Genomic DNA, 22,578 nt, shown 5'->3' with positions numbered 1-22,578 from the left:
TTTTTGTTAGAAACAACTTTCGGAAGAAAACCAGGTTTAGTACGTAAAACCACCTTATCTGCATGGAACACCAGATAAGGAGGGGAACACTGCAGAGCAGATAATTCTGAAACTCTTCTAGCAGAAGAAATTGCAACTAAAAACAAAACTTTCCAAGATAATAACTTAATATCAACGGAATGTAAGGGTTCAAACGGAACCCCCTGAAGAACTGAAAGAACTAAATTGAGACTCCAAGGAGGAGTCAAAGGTTTGTAAACAGGCTTAATTCTAACCAAAGCCTGAACAAAGGCTTGAACATCTGGCACAGCTGCCAGCTTTTTGTGAAGTAACACCGACAAGGCAGAAATCTGTCCCTTCAGGGAACTTGCAGATAATCCTTTTTCCAATCCTTCTTGAAGGAAGGATAGAATCCTAGGAATCTTAACCTTGTCCCAAGGGAATCCTTTAGATTCACACCAACAGATATATTTTTTCCAAATTTTGTGGTAAATCTTTCTAGTTACAGGCTTTCTGGCCTGAACAAGAGTATCGATAACAGAATCTGAGAAACCTCGCTTCGATAAAATCAAGCGTTCAATCTCCAGGCAGTCAGCTGGAGTGAAACCAGATTCGGATGTTCGAACGGACCCTGAACAAGAAGGTCTCGTCTCAAAGGTAGCTTCCAAGGTGGAGCCGATGACATATTCACCAGATCTGCATACCAAGTCCTGCGTGGCCACGCAGGAGCTATCAAGATCACCGACGCCCTCTCCTGATTGATCCTGGCTACCAGCCTGGGAATGAGAGGAAACGGCGGAAACACATAAGCTAGTTTGAAGGTCCAAGGTGCTACTAGTGCATCCACTAGAGCCGCCTTGGGATCCCTGGATCTGGACCCGTAACAGGGAACTTTGAAGTTCTGACGAGAGGCCATTAGATCCATGTCTGGAATGCCCCACAGCTGAGTGACTAGGGCAAAGATTTCCGGATGGAGTTCCCACTCCCCCGGATGCAATGTCTGACGACTCAGAAAATCCGCTTCCCAATTTTCCACTCCCGGGATGTGGATAGCAGACAGGTGGCAGGAGTGAGACTCCGCCCATAGAATAATCTTGGTCACTTCTTCCATCGCTAGGGAACTCCTTGTTCCCCCCTGATGGTTGATGTACGCAACAGTCGTCATGTTGTCTGATTGAAACCGTATGAACTTGGTCCTCGCTAGCTGAGGCCAAGCCTTGAGAGCATTGAATATCGCTCTCAGTTCCAGAATATTTATCGGTAGAAGAGATTCTTCCCGAGACCAAAGACCCTGAGCTTTCAGGGATCCCCAGACCGCGCCCCAGCCCGTCAGACTGGCGTCGGTCGTGACAATGACCCACTCTGGTCTGCGGAAGGTCATCCCTTGTGACAGGTTGTCCAGGGACAGCCACCAACGGAGTGAGTCTCTGGTCCTCTGATTTACTTGTATCTTTGGAGACAAGTCTGTATAGTCCCCATTCCACTGACTGAGCATGCACAGTTGTAATGGTCTTAGATGAATGCGCGCAAAAGGAACTATGTCCATTGCCGCTACCATCAACCCGATCACTTCCATGCACTGAGCTACGGAAGGAAGAGGAACAGAATGAAGTATCCGACAAGAGTCCAGAAGCTTTGTTATTCTGGCCTCTGTTAGAAAAATCCTCATTTCTGAGGAGTCTATAATTGTTCCCAAGAAGGGAACCCTTGTTGACGGGGATAGAGAACTCTTTTCCACGTTCACTTTCCAGCCGTGAGATCTGAGAAAGGCCAGGACGATGTCCGTGTGAGCCTTTGCTCGAGGGAGGGACGACGCTTGAATCAGAATGTCGTCCAGGTAGGGTACTACTGCAATGCCCCTTGGTCTTAGCACCGCTAGAAGGGACCCTAGTACCTTTGTGAAAATCCTTGGAGCAGTGGCTAATCCGAAAGGGAGCGCCACGAACTGGTAATGTTTGTCCAGGAATGCAAACCTTAGGAACCGATGATGTTCCTTGTGGATAGGAATATGTAGATACGCATCCTTTAAATCCACCGTGGTCATGAATTGACCTTCCTGGATGGAAGGAAGGATAGTTCGAATGGTTTCCATCTTGAACGATGGGACCTTGAGAAATTTGTTTAAGATCTTGAGATCTAGGATTGGTCTGAACGTTCCCTCTTTTTTGGGAACTATGAACAGATTGGAGTAGAACCCCATCCCTTGTTCTCTTAATGGAACAGGATGAATCACTCCCATTTTTAACAGGTCTTCTACACAATGTAAGAACGCCTGTCTTTTTATGTGGTCTGAAGACAACTGAGACCTGTGGAACCTCCCCCTTGGGGGAAGTCCCTTGAATTCCAGAAGATAACCCTGGGAGACTATTTCTAGCGCCCAAGGATCCAGAACATCTCTTGCCCAAGCCTGAGCGAAGAGAGAGAGTCTGCCCCCCACCAGATCCGGTCCCGGATCGGGGGCCAATATTTCATGCTGTCTTGGTAGCAGTGGCAGGTTTCTTGGCCTGCTTTCCCTTGTTCCAGCCTTGCATTGGTCTCCAAGCTGGCTTGGCCTGAGAAGTATTACCCTCTTGCTTAGAGGACGTAGCACCTTGGGCTGGTCCGTTTTTACGAAAGGGACGAAAATTAGGTCTATTTTTTGCCTTGAAAGGCCGATCCTGAGGAAGGGCGTGGCCCTTACCCCCAGTGATATCAGAGATAATCTCTTTCAAGTCAGGACCAAACAGCGTTTTCCCCTTGAAAGGAATGTTTAGTAGCTTGTTCTTGGAAGACGCATCAGCCGACCAAGATTTCAACCAAAGCGCTCTGCGCGCCACAATAGCAAACCCAGAATTCTTAGCCGCTAACTTAGCCAATTGCAAAGAGGCGTCTAGAGTGAAAGAATTAGCCAATTTGAGAGCATTGATTCTGTCCATAATCTCCTCATAAGGAGGAGAGTCACTATCGAGCACCTTAATCAGTTCATCAAACCAGAAATATGCGGCTGTAGTGACAGGGACAATGCATGAAATGGGTTGTAGAAGGTAACCCTGCTGAACAAACATCTTTTTAAGCAAACCTTCTAATTTTTTATCCATAGGATCTTTGAGAGCACAACTATCCTCTATGGGAATAGTGGTGCGTTTGTTTAAAGTAGAAACCGCTCCCTCGACCTTGGGGACTGACTGCCATAAGTCCTTTCTGGGGTCGACCATAGGAAACAATTTTTTAAATATGGGGGGAGGGACGAAAGGAATACCGGGCCTTTCCCATTCTTTATTAACAATGTCCGCCACCCGCTTGGGTATAGGAAAAGCTTCTGGGAGCCCCGGCACCTCTAGGAACTTGTCCATTTTACATAGTTTCTCTGGGATGACCAAATTTTCACAATCATCCAGAGTGGATAATACCTCCTTAAGCAAAATGCGGAGATGTTCCAATTTAAATTTAAATGTAATCACATCAGATTCAGCCTGCTGAGAAATGTTCCCTAAATCAGTAATTTCTCCCTCAGACAAAACCTCCCTGGCCCCCTCAGATTGGGTTAGGGGCCCTTCAGAGATATTAATATCAGCGTCGTCATGCTCTTCAGTAACTAAAACAGAGCAGCCACGCTTACGCTGACAAGGGTTCATTTTGGCTAAAATGTTTTTGACAGAATTATCCATTACAGCCGTTAATTGTTGCATAGTAAGGAGTATTGGCGCGCTAGATGTACTAGGGGCCTCCTGAGTGGGCAAGACTCGTGTAGACGAAGGAGGGAATGATGCAGTACCATGCTTACTCCCCTCACTTGAGGAATCATCTTGGGCATCATTGTCATTATCACATAAATCACATTTATATAAATGAATAGGAATTCTGGCTTCCCCACATTCAGAACACAGTCTATCTGGTAGTTCAGACATGTTAAACAGGCATAAACTTGATAAGAAAGTACAAAAAACGTTTTAAAATAAAACCGTTACTGTCACTTTAAATTTTAAACTGAACACACTTTATTACTGCAATTGCGAAAAAACATGAAGGAATTGTTCAAAATTCGCCAAATTTTCACCACAGTGTCTTAAAGCCTTGAAAATATTGCACACCAATTTTGGAAGCTTTAACCCTTAAAATAACGGAACCGGAGCCGTTTTAAGCTTTAACCCCTTTACAGTCCCTGGTATCTGCTTTGCTGAGACCCAACCAAACCCAAAGGGGAATACGATACCAAATGACGCCTTCAGAAGTCTTTTATAAGTATCAGAGCTCCTCTCACATGCGACTGCATGCCATGCCTCTCAAAAACAAGTGCGCAACACCGGCGCGAAAATGAGACTCTGCCTATGCTTTGGGAAAGCCCCTAAAGAATAAGGTGTCTAAAACAGTGCCTGCCGATATTATTATATCAAAATACCCAGAATAAATGATTCCTCAAGGCTAAATAAGTGTTAATATCAATCGATTTAGCCCAAAAAAAGTCTACAGTCTAAATAAGCCCTTGAGAAGCCCTTATTTACAATCGTAATAAACATGGCTTACCGGATCCCATAGGGAAAATGACAGCTTCCAGCATTACATCGTCTTGTTAGAATGTGTCATACCTCAAGCAGCAAGGGACTGCAAACTGTTCCCCCAACTGAAGTTAATTGCTCTCAACAGTCCTGTGTGGAACAGCCATGGATTTTAGTTACGGTTGCTAAAATCATTTTCCTCATACAAACAGAATTCTTCATCTCTTTTCTGTTTCTGAGTAAATAGTACGTACCAGCACTATTTGAAAATAACAAACTCTTGATTGAATAATGAAACTACAGTTAAACACTAAAAAACTCTAAGCCATCTCCGTGGAGATGTTGCCTGTACAACGGCAAAGAGAATGACTGGGGTAGGCGGAGCCTAGGAGGGATCATGTGACCAGCTTTGCTGGGCTCTTTGCCATTTCCTGTTGGGGAAGAGAATATCCCACAAGTAAGGATGACGCCGTGGACCGGACACACCTATGTTGGAGAAATTAACCCTTTATGCAAGCTAGTAAAAACCTCTGATAACACTAGGATTACTGCTTACCCTTCCCCTAATGGGGACACTGTCAGCCTTTCTGAGTTAACACAGTCTCTGCAGAAAATATTACTGAACATACCTCATTGCTGTATAGCAAGAAACAGTTCCTCACACTGAAGTTTTCCTGTACTCCTCAGCTTCTGTGGGAACAGCAGTGGACCTTAGTTACAAATGCTAAGATCATCATCCTCCAGGCAGAAATCTTCATCTATGACTGCCTGAGAGTAAATAGTACAACACCGGTACCATTTAAACACCTCTTCTCTTTACTCTTCCTGCTTTGAGCCAGCAAAGAGAATGACTGGGGGGTAGAGTTAAGGGGGGAGCTATATAAACAGCCCTGCTGTGGTGCTCTCTTTGCTACTTCCCGTCAGGAAGGACAATATCCCACAAGTTAGGATGAATCCGTGGACTTGGTACATCATGCAAAAGAAAAATCCATTAACCCTATTATGCCTCAACCTGACCAAAAGCCATGGGGGCAGGGGATACATGGACTTACAGTTAGAAGTCTACATTCTTCTCACCAACTTCAAGTTTGACAAACTCAGCCGGCTGACAGGAACCTGTAGACAAAGAAAGAACAGAGTAACCAACCCTGGCTTTCTATAACAGGGGTAGCAATAATGTTAGAAGTTAAGCAAAGACAACCTTGCCGCCTTCTAACTGCTAAAAGCCACCATTACTCTTATTAAAGAGATTGACATGGACACAGCATAGCCCCTAATCCTTGCTTGCAGGGAAAAGTACCTATTAAAGGATTAAATATCTTCAGACACCATCTTCGCATATCCTCCCTTGACAGAGACAAAGAGAATGACTGGGGATTATGGTTAAGGGAAGTGACACTTAACAGCTCTGCTGGGGTGCTCTTTGCTTCCTCCTGCAGGTAGGAGTTGAATTCCCACTAGTAATTGGAATGAAATTGGGGACTCTCCATGCCATAGGAAAGAAAGTATATTAATATAACTGTGTTGATTATGCAAAACTGAGAAATGGGTAATAAAGGGATTATCTATCTTTTTAAACTATAGTAGACTGTCCTTTTAAGGAAACACCTCAACTAAATAATAGACACAATTAACCTAGTCTACAAAGTTTCTCTTCTGCTTTAACAACTTAGTACTTAGGAAAATACTTTATATATATAACCTACACCACATTTCTCTTATGTTAAAAAATGTTAAATGAATGAAACCAATACATATGATTGCTTTGATCCATTAGTGTGTTTTAAACCTTTAGGCCTACCTCTGCTATGGTGCTCCCAGTGCTATTTTTGGACAAGTCATTGTATATTTCTGTCATGGTTCCTTTAATTGCATCCATCATCTGGAAATCAAATACACAAACAAACATAAGGAAATTAGCAACTATACAACTATAAAATTTTTCTTTCAGGATTCAGGTAGAGCATACAATTTTAAAAAACTTTCCAATTTACTTCTATTATCAAATTGTCTTAGTTTTCTTGTTGCTTTTTGTTGAAAAGCAGTGATGAAAGCTGAGGAGTGTGCACGATTGTGCAGCACTGTATGCCTGCAGTTGTAATACAATGTTATACATTAGCAAGAGAGCACTAGATGGCAGCACTATTTCCTGTCACGTAGTACTTCAGGCATGTGCACGCTACCTATCTAGGTATCTCTTCAACAAATAATAACATGAAAATGAAGCAAATTTGATAATAGAAGTAAATTGGAAACTTTTTTATCTGAATCATGAAAGAAACATTTTGGGTTTCATGTCCCTTTAACCCCTTAGTGACCAGACCACTTTTCCATTTGTTGACCGTTATACCATTATTTTCATCATATCTTATAATTTACTATAATTTTTTTTTATAAAATATGATTAAAAAATTGAAAAATACACTTTTTCTAACTTTGACCCCCAAAATCTGTTACACATCTACAACCACTAAAAAACAACCATGCTAAATATTTTCTAAATTTTTTCCTGACTTTAGAAATACCCAATGTTTACATGTTTTTTGCTTTTTTTGCAAGTTATAGGGCAATAAGTACAAGTAGCACTTTCCTTTTTCCAAAGCATTTTTTTTTCTTAATTAGCGATAGTTTCATTGAAACACTGATATCTGTCTGAAATCCCTGAATATCCCTTGACATGTATATATTTTTTTTAGTAGACAATCCAAAGTATTAATCTTGGCCCATTTTCTTATATTTCATGCCACCATTTCACCGCCATATTAGGCCCATTTTGGTATATTTCATGCCACCATTTCACCGCCAAATGCGATCAAATAAAATAAATTGTTCACTTTTTCACAAACTTTAGATTTCTCACTGAAATTATTTACAATCAGATTGTGCAATTATGGCACAAATGGTTGTAAATGCTTCTCTGGGATCCCCTTTGTTCAGAAATAGCAGACATATATAGCTTTGGTGTTGCTTTTTGGTAATTAGAAGGCCACTAAATGCCGCTGCGCATCACACGTGTATTATGCCCAGCAGTGAAGGGGTTAATTAGGGAGCTTGTAGGGTTAATTTTACCTTTAGTGTAGTAGACAATCCCAAGTATTGATCTAGGCCCATTTTGGTATATTTCATGCCACCATTTCCCCGCCAAATGCGATCAAATAAAAAAAAATGTTCACTTTTTTACAAACTTTAGGTTTCACAGTGAAATTATTTACAAACAGCTTGTGCGATTATGGCACAAATGGTTGTAAATGCTTCTGTGGGATCCCCTTTGTTCAGAAATAGCAGACATATATGGCTTTGGCAATGTTTTTTGGTAATTAGAAGGCAGCTAAATGCTGCTGCGCACCACACGTGTATTATGCCCAGCAGTGAAGGGGTTAATTAGGTCGCTTGTAGGGTTAATTTTAGCTTTAGCGTAGAGATCAGCCTCCCACCTGACACATCCCACCCCCTGATCCCTCGCAAACAGCTCTCTTCCCTCCCCCACCCCACAATTGTCCCTGCCATCTTAAGTACTGGCAGAGAGTCTGCCAGTACTAAAATAAGGCTTTTTTTAAAATATCTATTCAACTGTGATGGACCCCCCCCTTAGCCCCAACCTCCCTGATCCCCCCAAACAGCTCTCTAACCCCCCGTTACCTATTTGCCGCCATCTACCCAGTTTGCCCCCCCCAAAAAAGTTTTTTCTTTATCTAGCAGGATTATATGTAAATCCTATGTGAGGGCCCTATATTTCCAATTACCCTCCAGCAATTGTCATAACTTTTAGAATTGAGAGCCCAAGAGTGGCGTTAGCCAGAGAGAGGAGGTGTAACATATCCTACTATTCCTTTACTTTACGTTATCATTTGCTAAGTTCTTTGCTCTGTAGTAAAGATTAATCTTCTATTTAGCCGAGATGCTTCCTACATCCTCCTCAGCTGGTGAGGGGTGGGAATATTAGGTATCAACCCAACAACATCACTTCGCTCAGACCTTTGACATTTTATGATGGTTCACATTGAGATACTGCTAGCTGTATCGATGGGGTCTAGTCAGACCCACCATATGATCACGCAGACGTGTATACTAAGGTAGACATGTATCCTCTTTACAGTGGTATTCACAATGTTTTATAGAATTTACTATTTATATATAGGTGTATATATATATATATATATATATATTTTTTTATATGCTTAGGACTTCTAGATATGGAAAGATCTTTCTGAATCATATTACTAGCGAATCGGAGTATACAGTAGGCTCAGCCCTCATATTCTATATTCTATATGCAGATATGAATCTCTTGTACTTGTACTTACAGACATTTATTATGCTCGAAATAATTGGTATATCCTGCCCTTTAGAACTTAAGCATATGTTTTACTCTGATAACTGGTTTATTGTTCTGGTTCCTTATATTTAATATAGTAATGTGCTATGGTTGGTGAAATGTTACACCTTCACAACCCAGTATCTCGCAAAGCCCCCTTCATACTCAAGTTACTCTCTACTAAACCCGTAATTTGCGTCCTGTCTGGTCATACATCTCATAAAATACTAGAACACCCTTGATTTTGCCTTAGAAAATACAACGTTCATGGGAGATAGCCCCCCCTTTCTTCACATTTCTATAGTGGTGTTTTCCCGCTGAATTTCCCTTCTCATTATATCTGTATGAAAGGTACCTTCTACACCCAACTGTGGGTTATACTAAACCATTCCTATTTCATTACAGATGTATCATTTCTGTGGTTATCATTATCAGAGTAAGCGTGTTTCCTGTATCAGTTGGTTCATGTGTAACCATTGAATTAACCACTGTTAAAGGATATTATTTCCATATATTATAAAATGAGATTCTCAAACTATCGATAACTATGTAATGTACAACTATTGCTTGTCGATATATGAGATTTGTCATTTATGTAACAACTGTAAAGAGACAACCCTAATCGTTCATGTACATTGCTTGTTATATCATCTCAATGATGTCTATGTACCAAGATTCTCAATAAAAGATTATTTTAAAAAAAATGTGTCTCTCTCTGCATCGGATGCTTGAAAAAGGGTATTACAGGATGCCTCAATATCGAGGCATCACTGCAATACCTTGAGAGCAGCTGGAAGCGATCGCAATCGCTTCCAGTGCTCAATTAGACCAAGGACGTACCAGGTACATTCATTGTCACTAACTGACAGTTTTTGCAGGACGTACCTGGTATGTCCTTGGTCATTAAGGGGTTAAAAAATGTCTACTTTCAGCAAGTGTCTTAGATTTGACAATAATAGGATATGAACAGAGTTTTAAGAAGGAGTTCACAATGATTGTGTAAAGCATCATACTGTTTATATAATGCAAGAATCAAAGGGAAATTTTTCTTTTTATTCAATGCCATATTATTATAAAGTACATTGATTTGCAGTTGGTATTAGTTAAAGCCAGTTAGGAAAATATATGTGGCAGAGTTAGCCTTGAGAAGACAGCAAGGTGCATTTCAGATCCTGAGAATGATAAAATCCTCAATTTTCAGAGCTAAATTACATGAATAGGGGACAACATAAATAGTAAAAATATATTGTAAAGTTGTTTCATTACTCATAACTAAACATTTTATATAAAAATATCAAGGTGTCCCTTTATTTTAAGAACATGCCTGCAAAACATACAAACAGAAATGTAGCACTGCCTTGATTTATAACAGCACAAATCAATCTGCCATATTTTTCTGTAATGAAGTGAAACCCAATAACTAGAAATTTGATAAAACATAATTTATGTAAGAACTTACCTGATAAATTAATTTCTTTCATATTGGCAAGAGTCCATTAGCTAGTGACGTATGGGATATACATTCCTACCAGGAGGGGCAAAGTTTCCCAAACCTCAAAATGCCTATAAATACACCCCTCACCACACCCACAATTCAGTTTAACAAATAGCCAAGAAGTGGGGTGTTAAGAAAGGAGCGAAAGCATCAAATAAGGAATTGGAATAATTGTGCTTTATACAAAAAATCATAACCACCACAAAAAGGGTGGGCCTCATGGACTCTTGCCAATATGAAAGAAATGAATTTATCAGGTAAGTTCTTACATAAATTATGTTTTCTTTCATGTAATTGGCAAGAGTCCATGAGCTAGTGAAGTATGGGATAGCAGATACCCAAGATGTGGAACTTCCACGCAAGAGTCACAAGAGAGGGAGGGATAAAATAAAGACAGCCAATTCCGCTGAATAAATAATCCACAACCCAAATCAAAAAGTTTTAATCTTATAATGAAAAAAACTGAAATTATAAGCAGAAGAATCAAACTGAAACAGCTGCCTGCAGTACTTTTCTACCAAAAACTGCTTCAGAAGAAGAAAAAAACATAAAAATGTTAGAATTTAGTAAAAGTATGCAAAGAAGACAAAGTTGCTGCTTTGCAAATCTAATTAACAGAAGCTTCATTCCTAAAAGCCCAGGAAGTAGAAACTGACCTAGCAGAATGAGCCATAATCCTTTGAGGCGGGGATTTATCCGCAGAAATTAGACAGGAGCTGGATTCCGCCCATACAAGTATCCGAGATACTTCTTTCATAACCTGAGGACTGTGAGTCCCACCTTGATGATTGACATATGCCACCGTTGTGACATTGTCTGTCTGAAAACAAATAAACGATTCTCTCTTCAGAAGAGGCCAGAACTGAAGAGCTCTGAAAATCGCACGGAGTTCCAAAATGTTGATTGGTAAATCTCGCCTCCTGAGATTCCAAAACCCCCTGCGCTGTCAGAGATCCCCATACAGCTCCCCAACCTGAAAGACTCGCATCAGTTGAGATCACAGTCCAGGTTGGACGAACAAAAGAGGCCCCTTGAATTAAACGATGGTGATCCAACCACCAAGTCAGAGAAGATTGAACATTGGGATTTAAGGATATTAATTGTGATATCTTTGTATAATCCCTGCACCATTGGTTCAGCATACAAAGCTGGAGAGGTCTCATGTGAAAACGAGCAAAAGGGATCGCGTCCGATGCAGCAGTCATGAGACCTAGAATTTCCATGCACAAAGCTACCGAAGGGAATGATTGAGACTGAAGGTTTCGACAAGCTGAAACCAATTTCAGACGTCTCTTTTCTGTTAGAGACAAAGTCATGGACACTGAATCTATTTAGAAACCCAAAAAGGTTACCCTTCTCTGAGGAATCAAGGAACTCTTTGGTAAATTGATCCTCCAACCATGTCTTTGAAGAAACAACACAAGTTGATTCGTATGAGATTCTGCAGAATGTAAAGACTGAGCAAGTACCAAGATATCGTCCAAATAAGGAAATACCGCAATACCCTGTTCTCTGATTACAGAGAGAAGGGCACCGAGAACCTTTGAAAAGATCCTTGGAGCTGTTGCTAGGCCAAACGGAAGAGCAACAAACTGGTAATGCTTGTCTAGAAAAGAGAATCTCAGGAACTGATAGTGGTCTGGATGAATTGGAATATGAAGATATGCATCCTGTAAGTCTATTGTAGAGATATAATGCCCTTGCTGAACAAAAGGCAGAATAGTCCTTATAGTCACCATTTTGAATGTTGGTATCCTTACATAAAGATTCAATATTTTTAGATCCAGAACTGGTCTGAAGGAATTCTCCTTCTTTGGTACAATGAACAGATTTGAATAAAACCCTAGACCCCGTTCCAGAACTAGCATAATTACCCCAGCCGACTCTAGGTCTGAAACACATTTCAGAAACGCCTGAGCCTTTACTGGGTTTACAGGAATGCGTGAGAGAAAAAATCTTCTCACAGGCGGTCTTACCTTGAAACCTATTCTGTACCCTTGTGAAACAACGTTCTGAATCCAAAGACTTTGAATCGAATTGATCCAAACATCTTTGAAAAATCGTAACCTGCTCCCTACCAGCTGTGCTGGAATGAGGGCCGCACCTTCATGCGGACTTGGGAGCTGGTTTTGACTTTCCAAAAGGCTTGGATTTATTCCAGACTGGAGAAGGTTTCCAAATGGAAACTGTTCCTTTAGGGGAAGGGTCAGGCTTTTGTTCCTTATTCTGACAAAAGGAACGAAAACGATTAGCAGCGCTATATTTACCTTTAGATTTTTTGTCCTGAGGCAAAAAGGCTCCCGTCCCCCCAGTAACAGTTGAAATTATTGAATCCAACTGAGAACCAAATAATTTATTACCTTGGAAAGAAAGAGAAAGCAACGTTGACTTAGAAGTCATATCTGCATTCCAAGACTTAAGCCATAAAGCTCTTCTAGCTAAAATAGCTAAAGACATATACCTGACATCAATTCTAATGATATCAAAAATGGCATCACAAACAAAGTTATTAGCATATTGAAGAAGTTTAACAATGCTATAAGCATTATGGTCTGACACTTGTTGCGCTAAAGCCTCCAACCAGAAGGTGGAAGCTGCAGCAACATCAGCCAAAGAAATAGCAGGTCTAAGAAGATTACCTGAACATAAATAAGCCTTCCTTAGAAAGGATTCAAGCTTCCTATCTAAAGGATCCTTAAAAGAAGTACTATCTGCCGTAGGAATAGTAGTACGTTTAGCAAGAGTAGAGATAGCCCCATCAACTTTGGGGATTTTTTCCCAAAACTCTAATCTATCAGATGGCAAAGGGTACAATTTCTTAAACCTTGGAGAAGGAGTAAATGAAGTACCCAGACTATTCCATTCCCTAGAAATTACTTCTGAAATAGCATCAGGAACTGGAAAAACTTCTGGAATAACTACATGAGGTTTAAAAACTGAATTTAAACGCTTATTAGTTTTAATATCAAGATGACTAGACTCCTCCATATCTAATGCAATCAACACTTCTTTAAGTAAAGAACGAATAAACTCCATTTTAAACAAATATGAAGATGTATCAGTGTCAATATCTGAGGCAGAATCTTCTGAACCAGATAGATCCTCATCAGAAATAGATAAGTCAGAATGATGGCGGTCATTTAAAAATTCATCTGAAATATTAGAAGTTTTAAAAGACCTCTTACGTTTACTAGAAGGAGGAATAACAGACAGAGCCTTCCGAATAGAATTAGAAACAAATTCTCTTACATTAACAGGAACATCCTGAACATTAGATGTTGAAGGAACAACAACAGGTAATGGATTATTACTAATGGAAATATTATCTGCGTTTGATAGTTTATCATGACAACTAACACAAACTAAAGCCGGAGGAAGAGTTACCAAAAGTTTACAACAAATGCACTTAGCTTTGGTAGAACCGACATCATGCAGCGTCTTTCCAGAAGTAGATTCTGATCCAGGGTCAGGTAGTGACATCTTGCAATATGTAATAGAAAAAACAACATATAAAGCAAAATTATCAAATTCCTTAAATGGGAAAAAATGCAAAACAAAACAAGCCTCTAGAAACCAGAAGCAACTAAAAAGTGAGACTGAAATAATGTGAAAAAAAACTGGAGGCAAGTATGACGCCCACATTTTGGCGCCAAGTATAACGCCCACATTTTTTGGCGCCCAGAATGACGCCCATATTTTTTGGCGCCAAAAACGTCCGCAACACACATACGTCAAAAATGACGCAACCACGTGAAAACTTCCGGCATCAACTATGACGTCGGAAATGACGAAATTTTGCGCCAAAAAAGTTTTGCGCCAAAAATGGCACAAAGTCAATTGAAAATTTTTAAGGTAAGAAAAATATAAATTCATATGCATTTTCCCAAAAAAATGAAACTGACAGTCTGAAGAAGGAATACTGAATATCCTGAATCATGGCAAATATAAGTTTAACACATATATTTAGAACTTTACATATAAAATGCCCAACCATAGCTTAGAGTGTCATGAATAAAATAAGACTTACTTACCCTAAGACACTCATCTACATATAGTAGATAGCCAAACCAGTACTGAAACGAGAATCAGTAGAGGTAATGGTACATAAGAGTATATCCTCGATCTGAAAAGGGAGGTAGAAGAAGAAATCTCTACGACCGATAACAGAGAACCTATGAAATAGATCCCCTAGAGGAAGACCATGGTATTCAAATAGGCAATACTCTCTTCACATCCCTCTGACATTCACTGCACTCTGAGAGGAAAACCGGGCTTCAGCCTGCTGCAAAGCGCATATCAACATAGAAATCTAGCACAAACTTACTTCACCACCTCCATGGGAGGCAAAGTTTGTAAAACTGAATTGTGGGTGTGGTGAGGGGTGTATTTATAGGCATTTTGAGCTTTGGGAAACTTTGCCCCTCCTGGTAGGAATGTATATCCCATACGTCACTAGCTCATGGACTCTTGCCAATTACATGAAAGAAAAGTGAATTTTTGCATTTGGAATCTAATCTGGGGTTTTAAACAAGAAAGACTCCGGTATTAACGTGAAGGACGTGGGTCCTTGCCTTCCTGCCTGATATATAGACATATGTACATGCTGTATTTCATAGCACATATACAACTTACTTTAACTTGGTTTCTTTATTTTGCGGCCAATCTTTTACATGTTATTGAGAAAACATTACTGTGTGTCAATTCCAAACATTTTTGCTTAAAATACTACAACTTCACCCTAATCTGTTACAAGGTAACCCCATGGATCTAGGTCCTTCTGTCTAAAAAAAAACATTATCCACTTGCCTATACATCAAAACAGTTACCAGCATTTGGTGTCTTTTATGAAATCAGTTCAGTACAGCATCTCCCTACTGGAGGACTCTGGAAGTTTACGTATATCTATTGATGACATTATGTCAGGAGTTGGACACAACATCTGATTCAGTAACTACATCCCTGTGCTGGTGCAAAAAAAAAAAAATTAAATTGGGCACATAACTGATCTTTTGGTATGTCATTACATTATGATAGGCCTAGTATTTTAATGTTTACTTTTATATTAGTTTGTAAAGGGAGTAACGGACCTAATCAACAGAAGACCCTGGTGCCAATTTTTTTGGGCCCCCCAAAGGTAACTCAGTATTAAGCAATAGTAATAATATACATGTTGCTCTTTATAATGACTTTGAGGATAGACACATAGATAGATAAGATGGACCTGCAACCTGCACTAAATAAAAGTGCTCCCCTGAACTAGGATTGTACACAATCTGCATACACCTATGTATAGACTGGCTGCTATCATGTGATGATAAAAAATAATAATAATAACATGTCATCAATAGGGTATTATAGATGTTGTGCAGTTATTTTACCAAAAACCTAATGAGTTCTTCCTTTCATATTTAATGTAACCAGTTTATATAAAAGGCACAAATAATTCCCCTTCGGGTTGTTCTAAAAATGAATGGAGTAAAGAAAAGGTAAAACCAATGTTATTAAGTAATGAAAAAAATGCTGATCTTGACCTCAAAACAATATTATTTGTACAGTTCTTGTATTGCTGCAACAAAAACTTACTTTGCTGGTGTATTTAGCAATGTCAGCAGCAACATCAGCGGATGCTGTTGCTATGGGCAGATCCGTACTGATTGATGTAGTTACTGGAGGTGGTCCAGGACTTGCCACCACAGCCAGAGGTGTCGCACTAGTTACTAGGGTTACAGTAGATGTAGTTGTGGTAGTCTGGGTAACTTCTTTTTGTTGCACTGCTAAAAGCACAAGACAAAGCTATTAAAAACACAAAGTCACATGGAGAAGGTTATAAACCAGGAACAACCCTGGCATTTTAGATTGTCGTATCTTTAAATACTGTTTAGAAGGTGTTAGTATTTATTATCTCAGTATCTGTTGCTATCTCTGGCAGCATTAGTCATTACCCCTAGCCTGGGATCTAAACATCACTGCATAACCAGGAACATTCTTACATATTACCTCAAAAATGCCCACCCATCTAGATTGTAAGTTCCCACGGGAATAGGGCCCTCAACTCCCCTTGTATATGTCTGTAAAATTTTGTCTCATTGTATTATTCCTCCGTTGTACTTTTATCCTTGTACCCATGGGCAGCGCTGCGGAATCTGTTGGCGCTTTATAAATAAAGAATAATAATATTCTGCAGCAAAACACATAAAGATCATGTTACAGTAGTTGAAAATAGGTCTGGTTTAGTTTTATTCTTGCTCATGTATCATTCTCTAACCATCTGACTATTCTTTTGTCATCACCTCTTTCTAACTGGTTATAACTCTCTATCCACTGCAGCTTATTTTTTACATTATTTGCCTCTATCAGTCCCAATCTTCCTAAACCTTATTTTCCTCACATATCTTGCTTACCTCAAATCACTTATTTTCCCTGTATAAGGCTATACCCTTCCTACACTATGGGTTAACATCAGATTACCCTCATGAAAACATTCTCTGCATTTTCTGAAATGAACTCTTCTTCCTTTTTCTCAAGAAGCTCTAAAGACCTGGGCAGCAGTTACCCTGAAATTGTCTGTATTTAGAACAATGTAACAGCAAGTCTCATAAGAGCAGCTTCTGACAAAAGATCCCCAAATTCCACACAAAATCCAGTAAACTTTGCTAACAAAACAATTTTATTTTGCATGTAGATGTTTTCATTGCAATGATTAACTGCGGATATAACGATATATATATATATATATATAAATAAATAGAAATAGATATATAGATATATGTAAAACGTTAAATGTAGGTTCCTTAGACACAAGCATTTTTCTAAAATGTGTTATTGGTGTACATCACAGGCGAGCCAAGTGGTTACATACCCACAAGTAGCTGAACCACTGTCTCCACATTTAGGCTCTGATGTTACGATATAAAATAAGTAATCTTTGCAAACAAGTTCTGTTTACAAATAGCTAAATCAGAGGCCATGCACTACTCAAACTATACTTTGAGTGAATACAATGAAGTACCTTTCACAGCCTGTCGTGTCTGGTATCTAGTCCCTTGAGGAGACTGTGATGGAGCCACACTAGGCTGTTGCTGTTGCTGCTGTTGCCTCTGTACTTTTTGCATGTGCCATTTTTGAGATGACGTCTGAAACTTACTAGATGAATTCCACACCACTCTCTGCACTGTGGGCACCGTCTCTTTTGGCAGAAGAGGTCTTTGTTTCTTCACAGGGCTGCCTGTAGCGGCAGCTGGTGTTGCCACTGCTGCTACAGCACTGGTGGTCACAGTCACACCCACTGCTGGCGCTGCTTGTGCCGCTGATCTGGTAAGGATTGGGGCCTCTGGCTGTGGTTGGCTACTTGCTGCAGATGTGGTGGAGGCTTTAGCTGCAATAAGAATCAGTATTCGTAAAACAGTATTAAATTCCTAAGTGTTGGTAGCAACTCTCTGTAAATCAATTTCAATTTAAATAACTAATCCTGGCCAGATATAATCCAAGTGAAATTATGTTAACATTTAATTTGAAAAAACGTTGTTCGTGCTAATCAAGAAAGGGGATTTCTCAAGAATCTAAGTCAAGGAACGAAATTCTATACAGATAGCAAAATAAGGAGCCACATGCAGTTTAGATTGTATGTGTCCCTTTAAATGTGTTTTATAAAGTGCACAGATTAACAAGTTATCCCAATAGGGAACCAGGTTGCAACCTCTATGCATCACAGAGTTTTAACATATTTGGTATCAGCATACACTTACTAAAAACATTTCATGGAACATAGAGGATACAAGATATATATATATATATATATATATATATATATATATATACATACATATATATATATATATATATATATATATATATATATATACACATACACATATACATACAAGCTTTGGAATATTGGCTATAGAACTACAGATCCAAATATAGAACATTAAAAGGAAGCTAGATTAAAAAAAACCTTATCATCTATGTTTAAACATGCTGATTTAAAATAAAATGTTGGTGTCATTGCATAACAAATCTAAAATAAAAATAATAGAACAGTATCAATTATAAATTTCCTACTAAATGGCTCATAGGTTCTTCACACTAATACTCACTAGTTGGGGGAAATGACATTACAAAAATACAAAATGGAGTGGACCAACCCCCCCTTTACAATCTTCTCTACCCTATTAGCACATATACAAACATTGTTTACAGAATGCAAAAAGTCAGACTGGTTGCTTTCTTAAAAATGAATAACTGATTTAAGAATTGTCAGCTTCTGATTACCACAATGTTCATCTTTTCTTATTTATTTCTATAGAAAACACATTAAATGTGGGTACACAATTTTAAAAGAATATGGGCCAGATTAAGAGTGGGGCGCAAACGTTTGTGCTCAGGTTATCGCGATCGTTTGTTAAATTGCCCTTATATTACTAGAATGATTACCGCGTCCTCAGAGCTGTGGTTAACTGTTTTGTGAAACTAAAAAGTGTCAGATAACGCATCAAAAATACATTACAAAGTACAGCTACAATAATAATAATAACAATATCTAATAAAAATTATTTTTAAAAAAATTGCACAAAGAAGTTATAAGGGCTCAAAGATATCAGGTCTCAGGGGAAAAAAGCAGGCAAAGGGCTTTAACATAGGGATACATACATATACAGTACATGTCTGAAGATGGATGTGTGTTTATATATGTCTCTATATATGTATACATATGTATTTATATGTGTATATATGTATTTATACACATATTAACACATAGATACATATGTACACACACACTGGTAATCTGGCACTATGTTGCTTATTGGGAATGCCCCATATGTAACTGGTATGAGCTGTTTCCATGGATTAATCACAGAATGAGACACTAAGAAACATAAATTATGAAACAAATGATCTAAAGCACAACATACTTTCTTGATGTTTAGCTGGGGTTTCCTTAGATTCCTTCTTTGCTCTCCGTCCTTCCCGACCAGAGTGCTCCTCTCCCAAGTCTATAACCAATTCACTTTCAGAATCCGAGTCCAAATCTAAGTGCACAGTTGGGGACTCGGTTTCATCTTTTCCTTTCAGTTTCTCTTTTAAGGAGAGTGGCGGTGCTTTGCTCTTTTCTGTAGTGCCCTTTTCTGCATTGGCACTTGGTTTTTCCTTTACCACAACCTCTTTTTTGTCTGTAGCAGTGGTAGTTGATGTGGTTTTTGCTTCCTCCTTTACTTCTACTGCAGCTGGTGCCTTGGGTTTCTTTTTTAAGGAGGAAGCAGAAGATGTAGAAGAGGAGTCTTTCTCCGGTTTCACACTTTCCTTTTCAACTCTCTCTTCTGGGTCATTCTTCGGTTTTGGCTCCTCATCACTCATGTATTCGCTATCACTACTGTCTGTTTTTTCTGACTCTTCGGAATCACTATGTTCCACAGCAGTGACATCCTCCAGTATTTCATTGATTCCTGAATTTTACACAAAAAAATATAAAATGAACACCAAATAACATCCACAGAGAGGTCTCTCTACCAGGTAGTTTGTCAATTCCTATGTTATTCCATTAAGCCTATTTGCTAAAGATTTATGAGTCTTTAATGAAGTTAAATACAAACACAGCTTGGTCATGTGTTGGTGGTGGTCCCCCTTTATAATTCATATATATTATTCCTTACATGTTTTCAACACCCAACATTAAGTTTTACATCCTATTAAATTTAAAACTATTGATAGCAGGTGTTGACAAATTTGTATAAAAAAGAAGAGCCAGAATAAAAGAGCAGAAGAAATTTAAATATAGAAATTGAACCAAAAAGGTGTCCAGACGTAAATTTTTAAAAGCAGTGGCTCCCAGGATATGTTGAGCTCGGATTAAAAGGATACCTAATTGGGCTTTACAGCTCTCTATGGTCTTGTCCAGATTAAGTTGAAACCTGCTGCGTATCTGTCGCTTTGGTGATATAAGCGGGGTGCTTGTGGATTGCTGAAGAACTGATTCGCTGAGTTCTTTCAAACCCATTTCTGCCTTGCTGCGGTCTGAAAATACAGAAGTATTTTTTTTATTTCTGATGGCATCAGAATCAAAACAGATAGCAGAGACCTAAATTACTGGGAGATCAGCAAACAGAGGTGCACATTCAATGGCAGATCTAAAACTATGCAAGGTAGACAGTTGCCTATGAAAACAATAATTAAGGGGACAGGATGCTCAAATGAAACTATCATGCAATCAGCTCCTCCTGTTTGCTTTTTTTTGTGCAACAAATCGGCTAGACAATATAATCAGTCAGTGAATGCACAAGGGGGGATATAAGGTACAAATATATTTCTGGAAATGTTATAGTAAATCCATGGTAAGGGTGAAACTATTTGACAAAGTGTAAAAAAGGCATGATGAACCTGAGAAAGTTGTGCCCTGGAATGCTAAAGCTGTAAATCCAGCTCTGGCTTCTCCTTCACTTTGAGTTGGTCGTGCTTGTGAAGAACACAAACGATTAAAGGGACAGAACATTCAAAATTAAACTTTATAATTTACTTCAATATATATATTTTTTTCTTTCAGTATCCATTGTGGAAAATCATACCTTTGTATGCTCAGGAGCAGCAATGAGCTACTGGGAGCTAGCTGCTGATTGGTGGCTGCACATATATGCCTCTTGTAATTGTCTCATCTGATGTGTTCAGCTAGGTCCCAGTAGTGCAATGTGACTTGCTTAACAAAGGATACCAAGAGAAGTAAATTTAATAATAGAAGTAAATTGGAAAGTTGTTTGATATTGTATGCTGAAAGAAAAAATGTGGGTTTCAAGTCCCTTTAAACCATCATTACTTAAAACTCAACATTTTTTAAATAAAGATATAAAACAGTTAAAATCTCCATGTTCACCACTGATGTGCAAATGGTCATCACTACAGCTATCTTCAATGACATAATATGGGTCTACATAAAGTGGTGTTTGTTTTTTACATACTAATTGCAATTCTGCCATTACCTTTATTAAAGGAACATGCAACCTAAAATTTTCTTTCATGATTCAGAGCATACCGTTTTAAACAATATTCATATTTACTTCTGTTATCAGTTTACTTCATTCTCTTGGCATCCTTTGATGAGGGGCAGCAATGCATTATTGTGAGCTAGCTAAACACATCGGAAAGCCCTGTAGTGCATTGCTGCGCTTGAGCCTACCTAGGTATGCTTTCCAACAATAGATGCCAAAAGAAAAAAAAGCAAATTAGATATTAGAAGAAAATGTGAAAGTTTTTTTTTTTTTTTTTTTAAATTGCCTGTTCTATCAACCATGAACATTTCATTTTTACTTTACTGTTCCTTTAAGTTGAAGATTTAATACCAAACTTTATTGGATAATAAGACAACAAAGAATGAGAATGTAGAAAAAGTTTTATCTGGCATTTCAGGGTCAGGTAATCGTTTTTTAAAAAACAAACTGCAAGACTAGCCCGTTGGGCATGACCACAAAACGTAATATTTAGTTAGCCCTAAAGGAAAATGATTTTTCTTTTTGTATAACTAACCAAGATTAAGGTTCAATATGCTGCCAGGGGTAGTAGCACGCTCTTGCTTGGATGCCACAGGCGTTGATTGAGGAGAAAATGGTTTAGGGCTGTCTGACAAACTTCCTCCATGACCTGTTTTTGTTGATGCAGGGGAGGCTATGGAACAAATAACATTTTATTAAATCAGGAAGTAGCGAAAACTCAATTAACTATAGTTTGTAAATTGCAAAGCGGCAGCAAGATCTGAATACTGCTGCAAGGATTAATTGACCAATATAGTGATAAAAACAAAATGTATGCTTACCTGATAAATTTCTTTCTTTCCGGATATGGAGAGTCCACAACATCATCAATTACTAGTGGGAATATCACTCCTGGCCAGCAGGTGGAGGCAAAGAGTACCACAACAAAGCTGTTAAGTATCACTTTCCTTCCCATAATCCCCAGTCATTCAACCGAAGGGAAATGGAAAAAAGGAATAACACAAGGTGCATAGGTGCCTGAGATTTAGTAAAAAATTACTGTCTTAAAATAAATTAAGGATGGGGTCGTGGACTCTCCATATCCGGAAAGAAAGACATTTATCAGGTAAGCATACATTTTGTTTCTTTCTTAAGATATGGAGAGTCCACAACATCATCAATTACTAGTGGGAACCAATACCCAAGCTAGAGTACACAGATGACTAGGGAGGGAGAACAAGACAGGCAGACCTAAACAGAAGGCACCACCGTTTGAAGAACCTTTCTACCAAAAAAAAGCCTCGGCCGAGGCAAAAGAATCAAATTTGTAAAATTTGG

The 22,578-nt window shown here is 38.8% G+C and overlaps 1 protein-coding gene across 6 annotated transcripts in view; it reads right to left on the bottom strand.

The window, feature by feature from the left end:
• Positions 1-22,578, bottom strand: part of ZMYND8 (zinc finger MYND-type containing 8) — a 199,565-nt gene that overhangs the window by 40,260 nt on the left and 136,727 nt on the right. For 5 of the 6 annotated variants that reach the window (XM_053690979.1, XM_053691097.1, XM_053691173.1 and 2 more), the window contains exons 14-19: positions 21,797-21,934; positions 20,144-20,296; positions 19,198-19,728; positions 17,295-17,660; positions 15,869-16,059; positions 6,277-6,357 (exon numbers count right to left, since the gene is read on the bottom strand). In XM_053690979.1, the coding sequence (XP_053546954.1) occupies positions 6,277-6,357; positions 15,869-16,059; positions 17,295-17,660; positions 19,198-19,728; positions 20,144-20,296; positions 21,797-21,934 (1,460 nt within the window). The remainder of the gene's footprint in view (positions 1-6,276; positions 6,358-15,868; positions 16,060-17,294; positions 17,661-19,197; positions 19,729-20,143; positions 20,297-21,796; positions 21,935-22,578) is intronic. The other variant, XM_053691055.1, reaches the window with a different exon arrangement.

The sequence above is a fragment of the Bombina bombina genome, chromosome 1 (assembly GCF_027579735.1).
Source record: "Bombina bombina isolate aBomBom1 chromosome 1, aBomBom1.pri, whole genome shotgun sequence".
NCBI classification, from domain to species: domain Eukaryota; kingdom Metazoa; phylum Chordata; class Amphibia; order Anura; family Bombinatoridae; genus Bombina; species Bombina bombina.
This window is presented reverse-complemented; position numbering and strand designations above follow the sequence as displayed.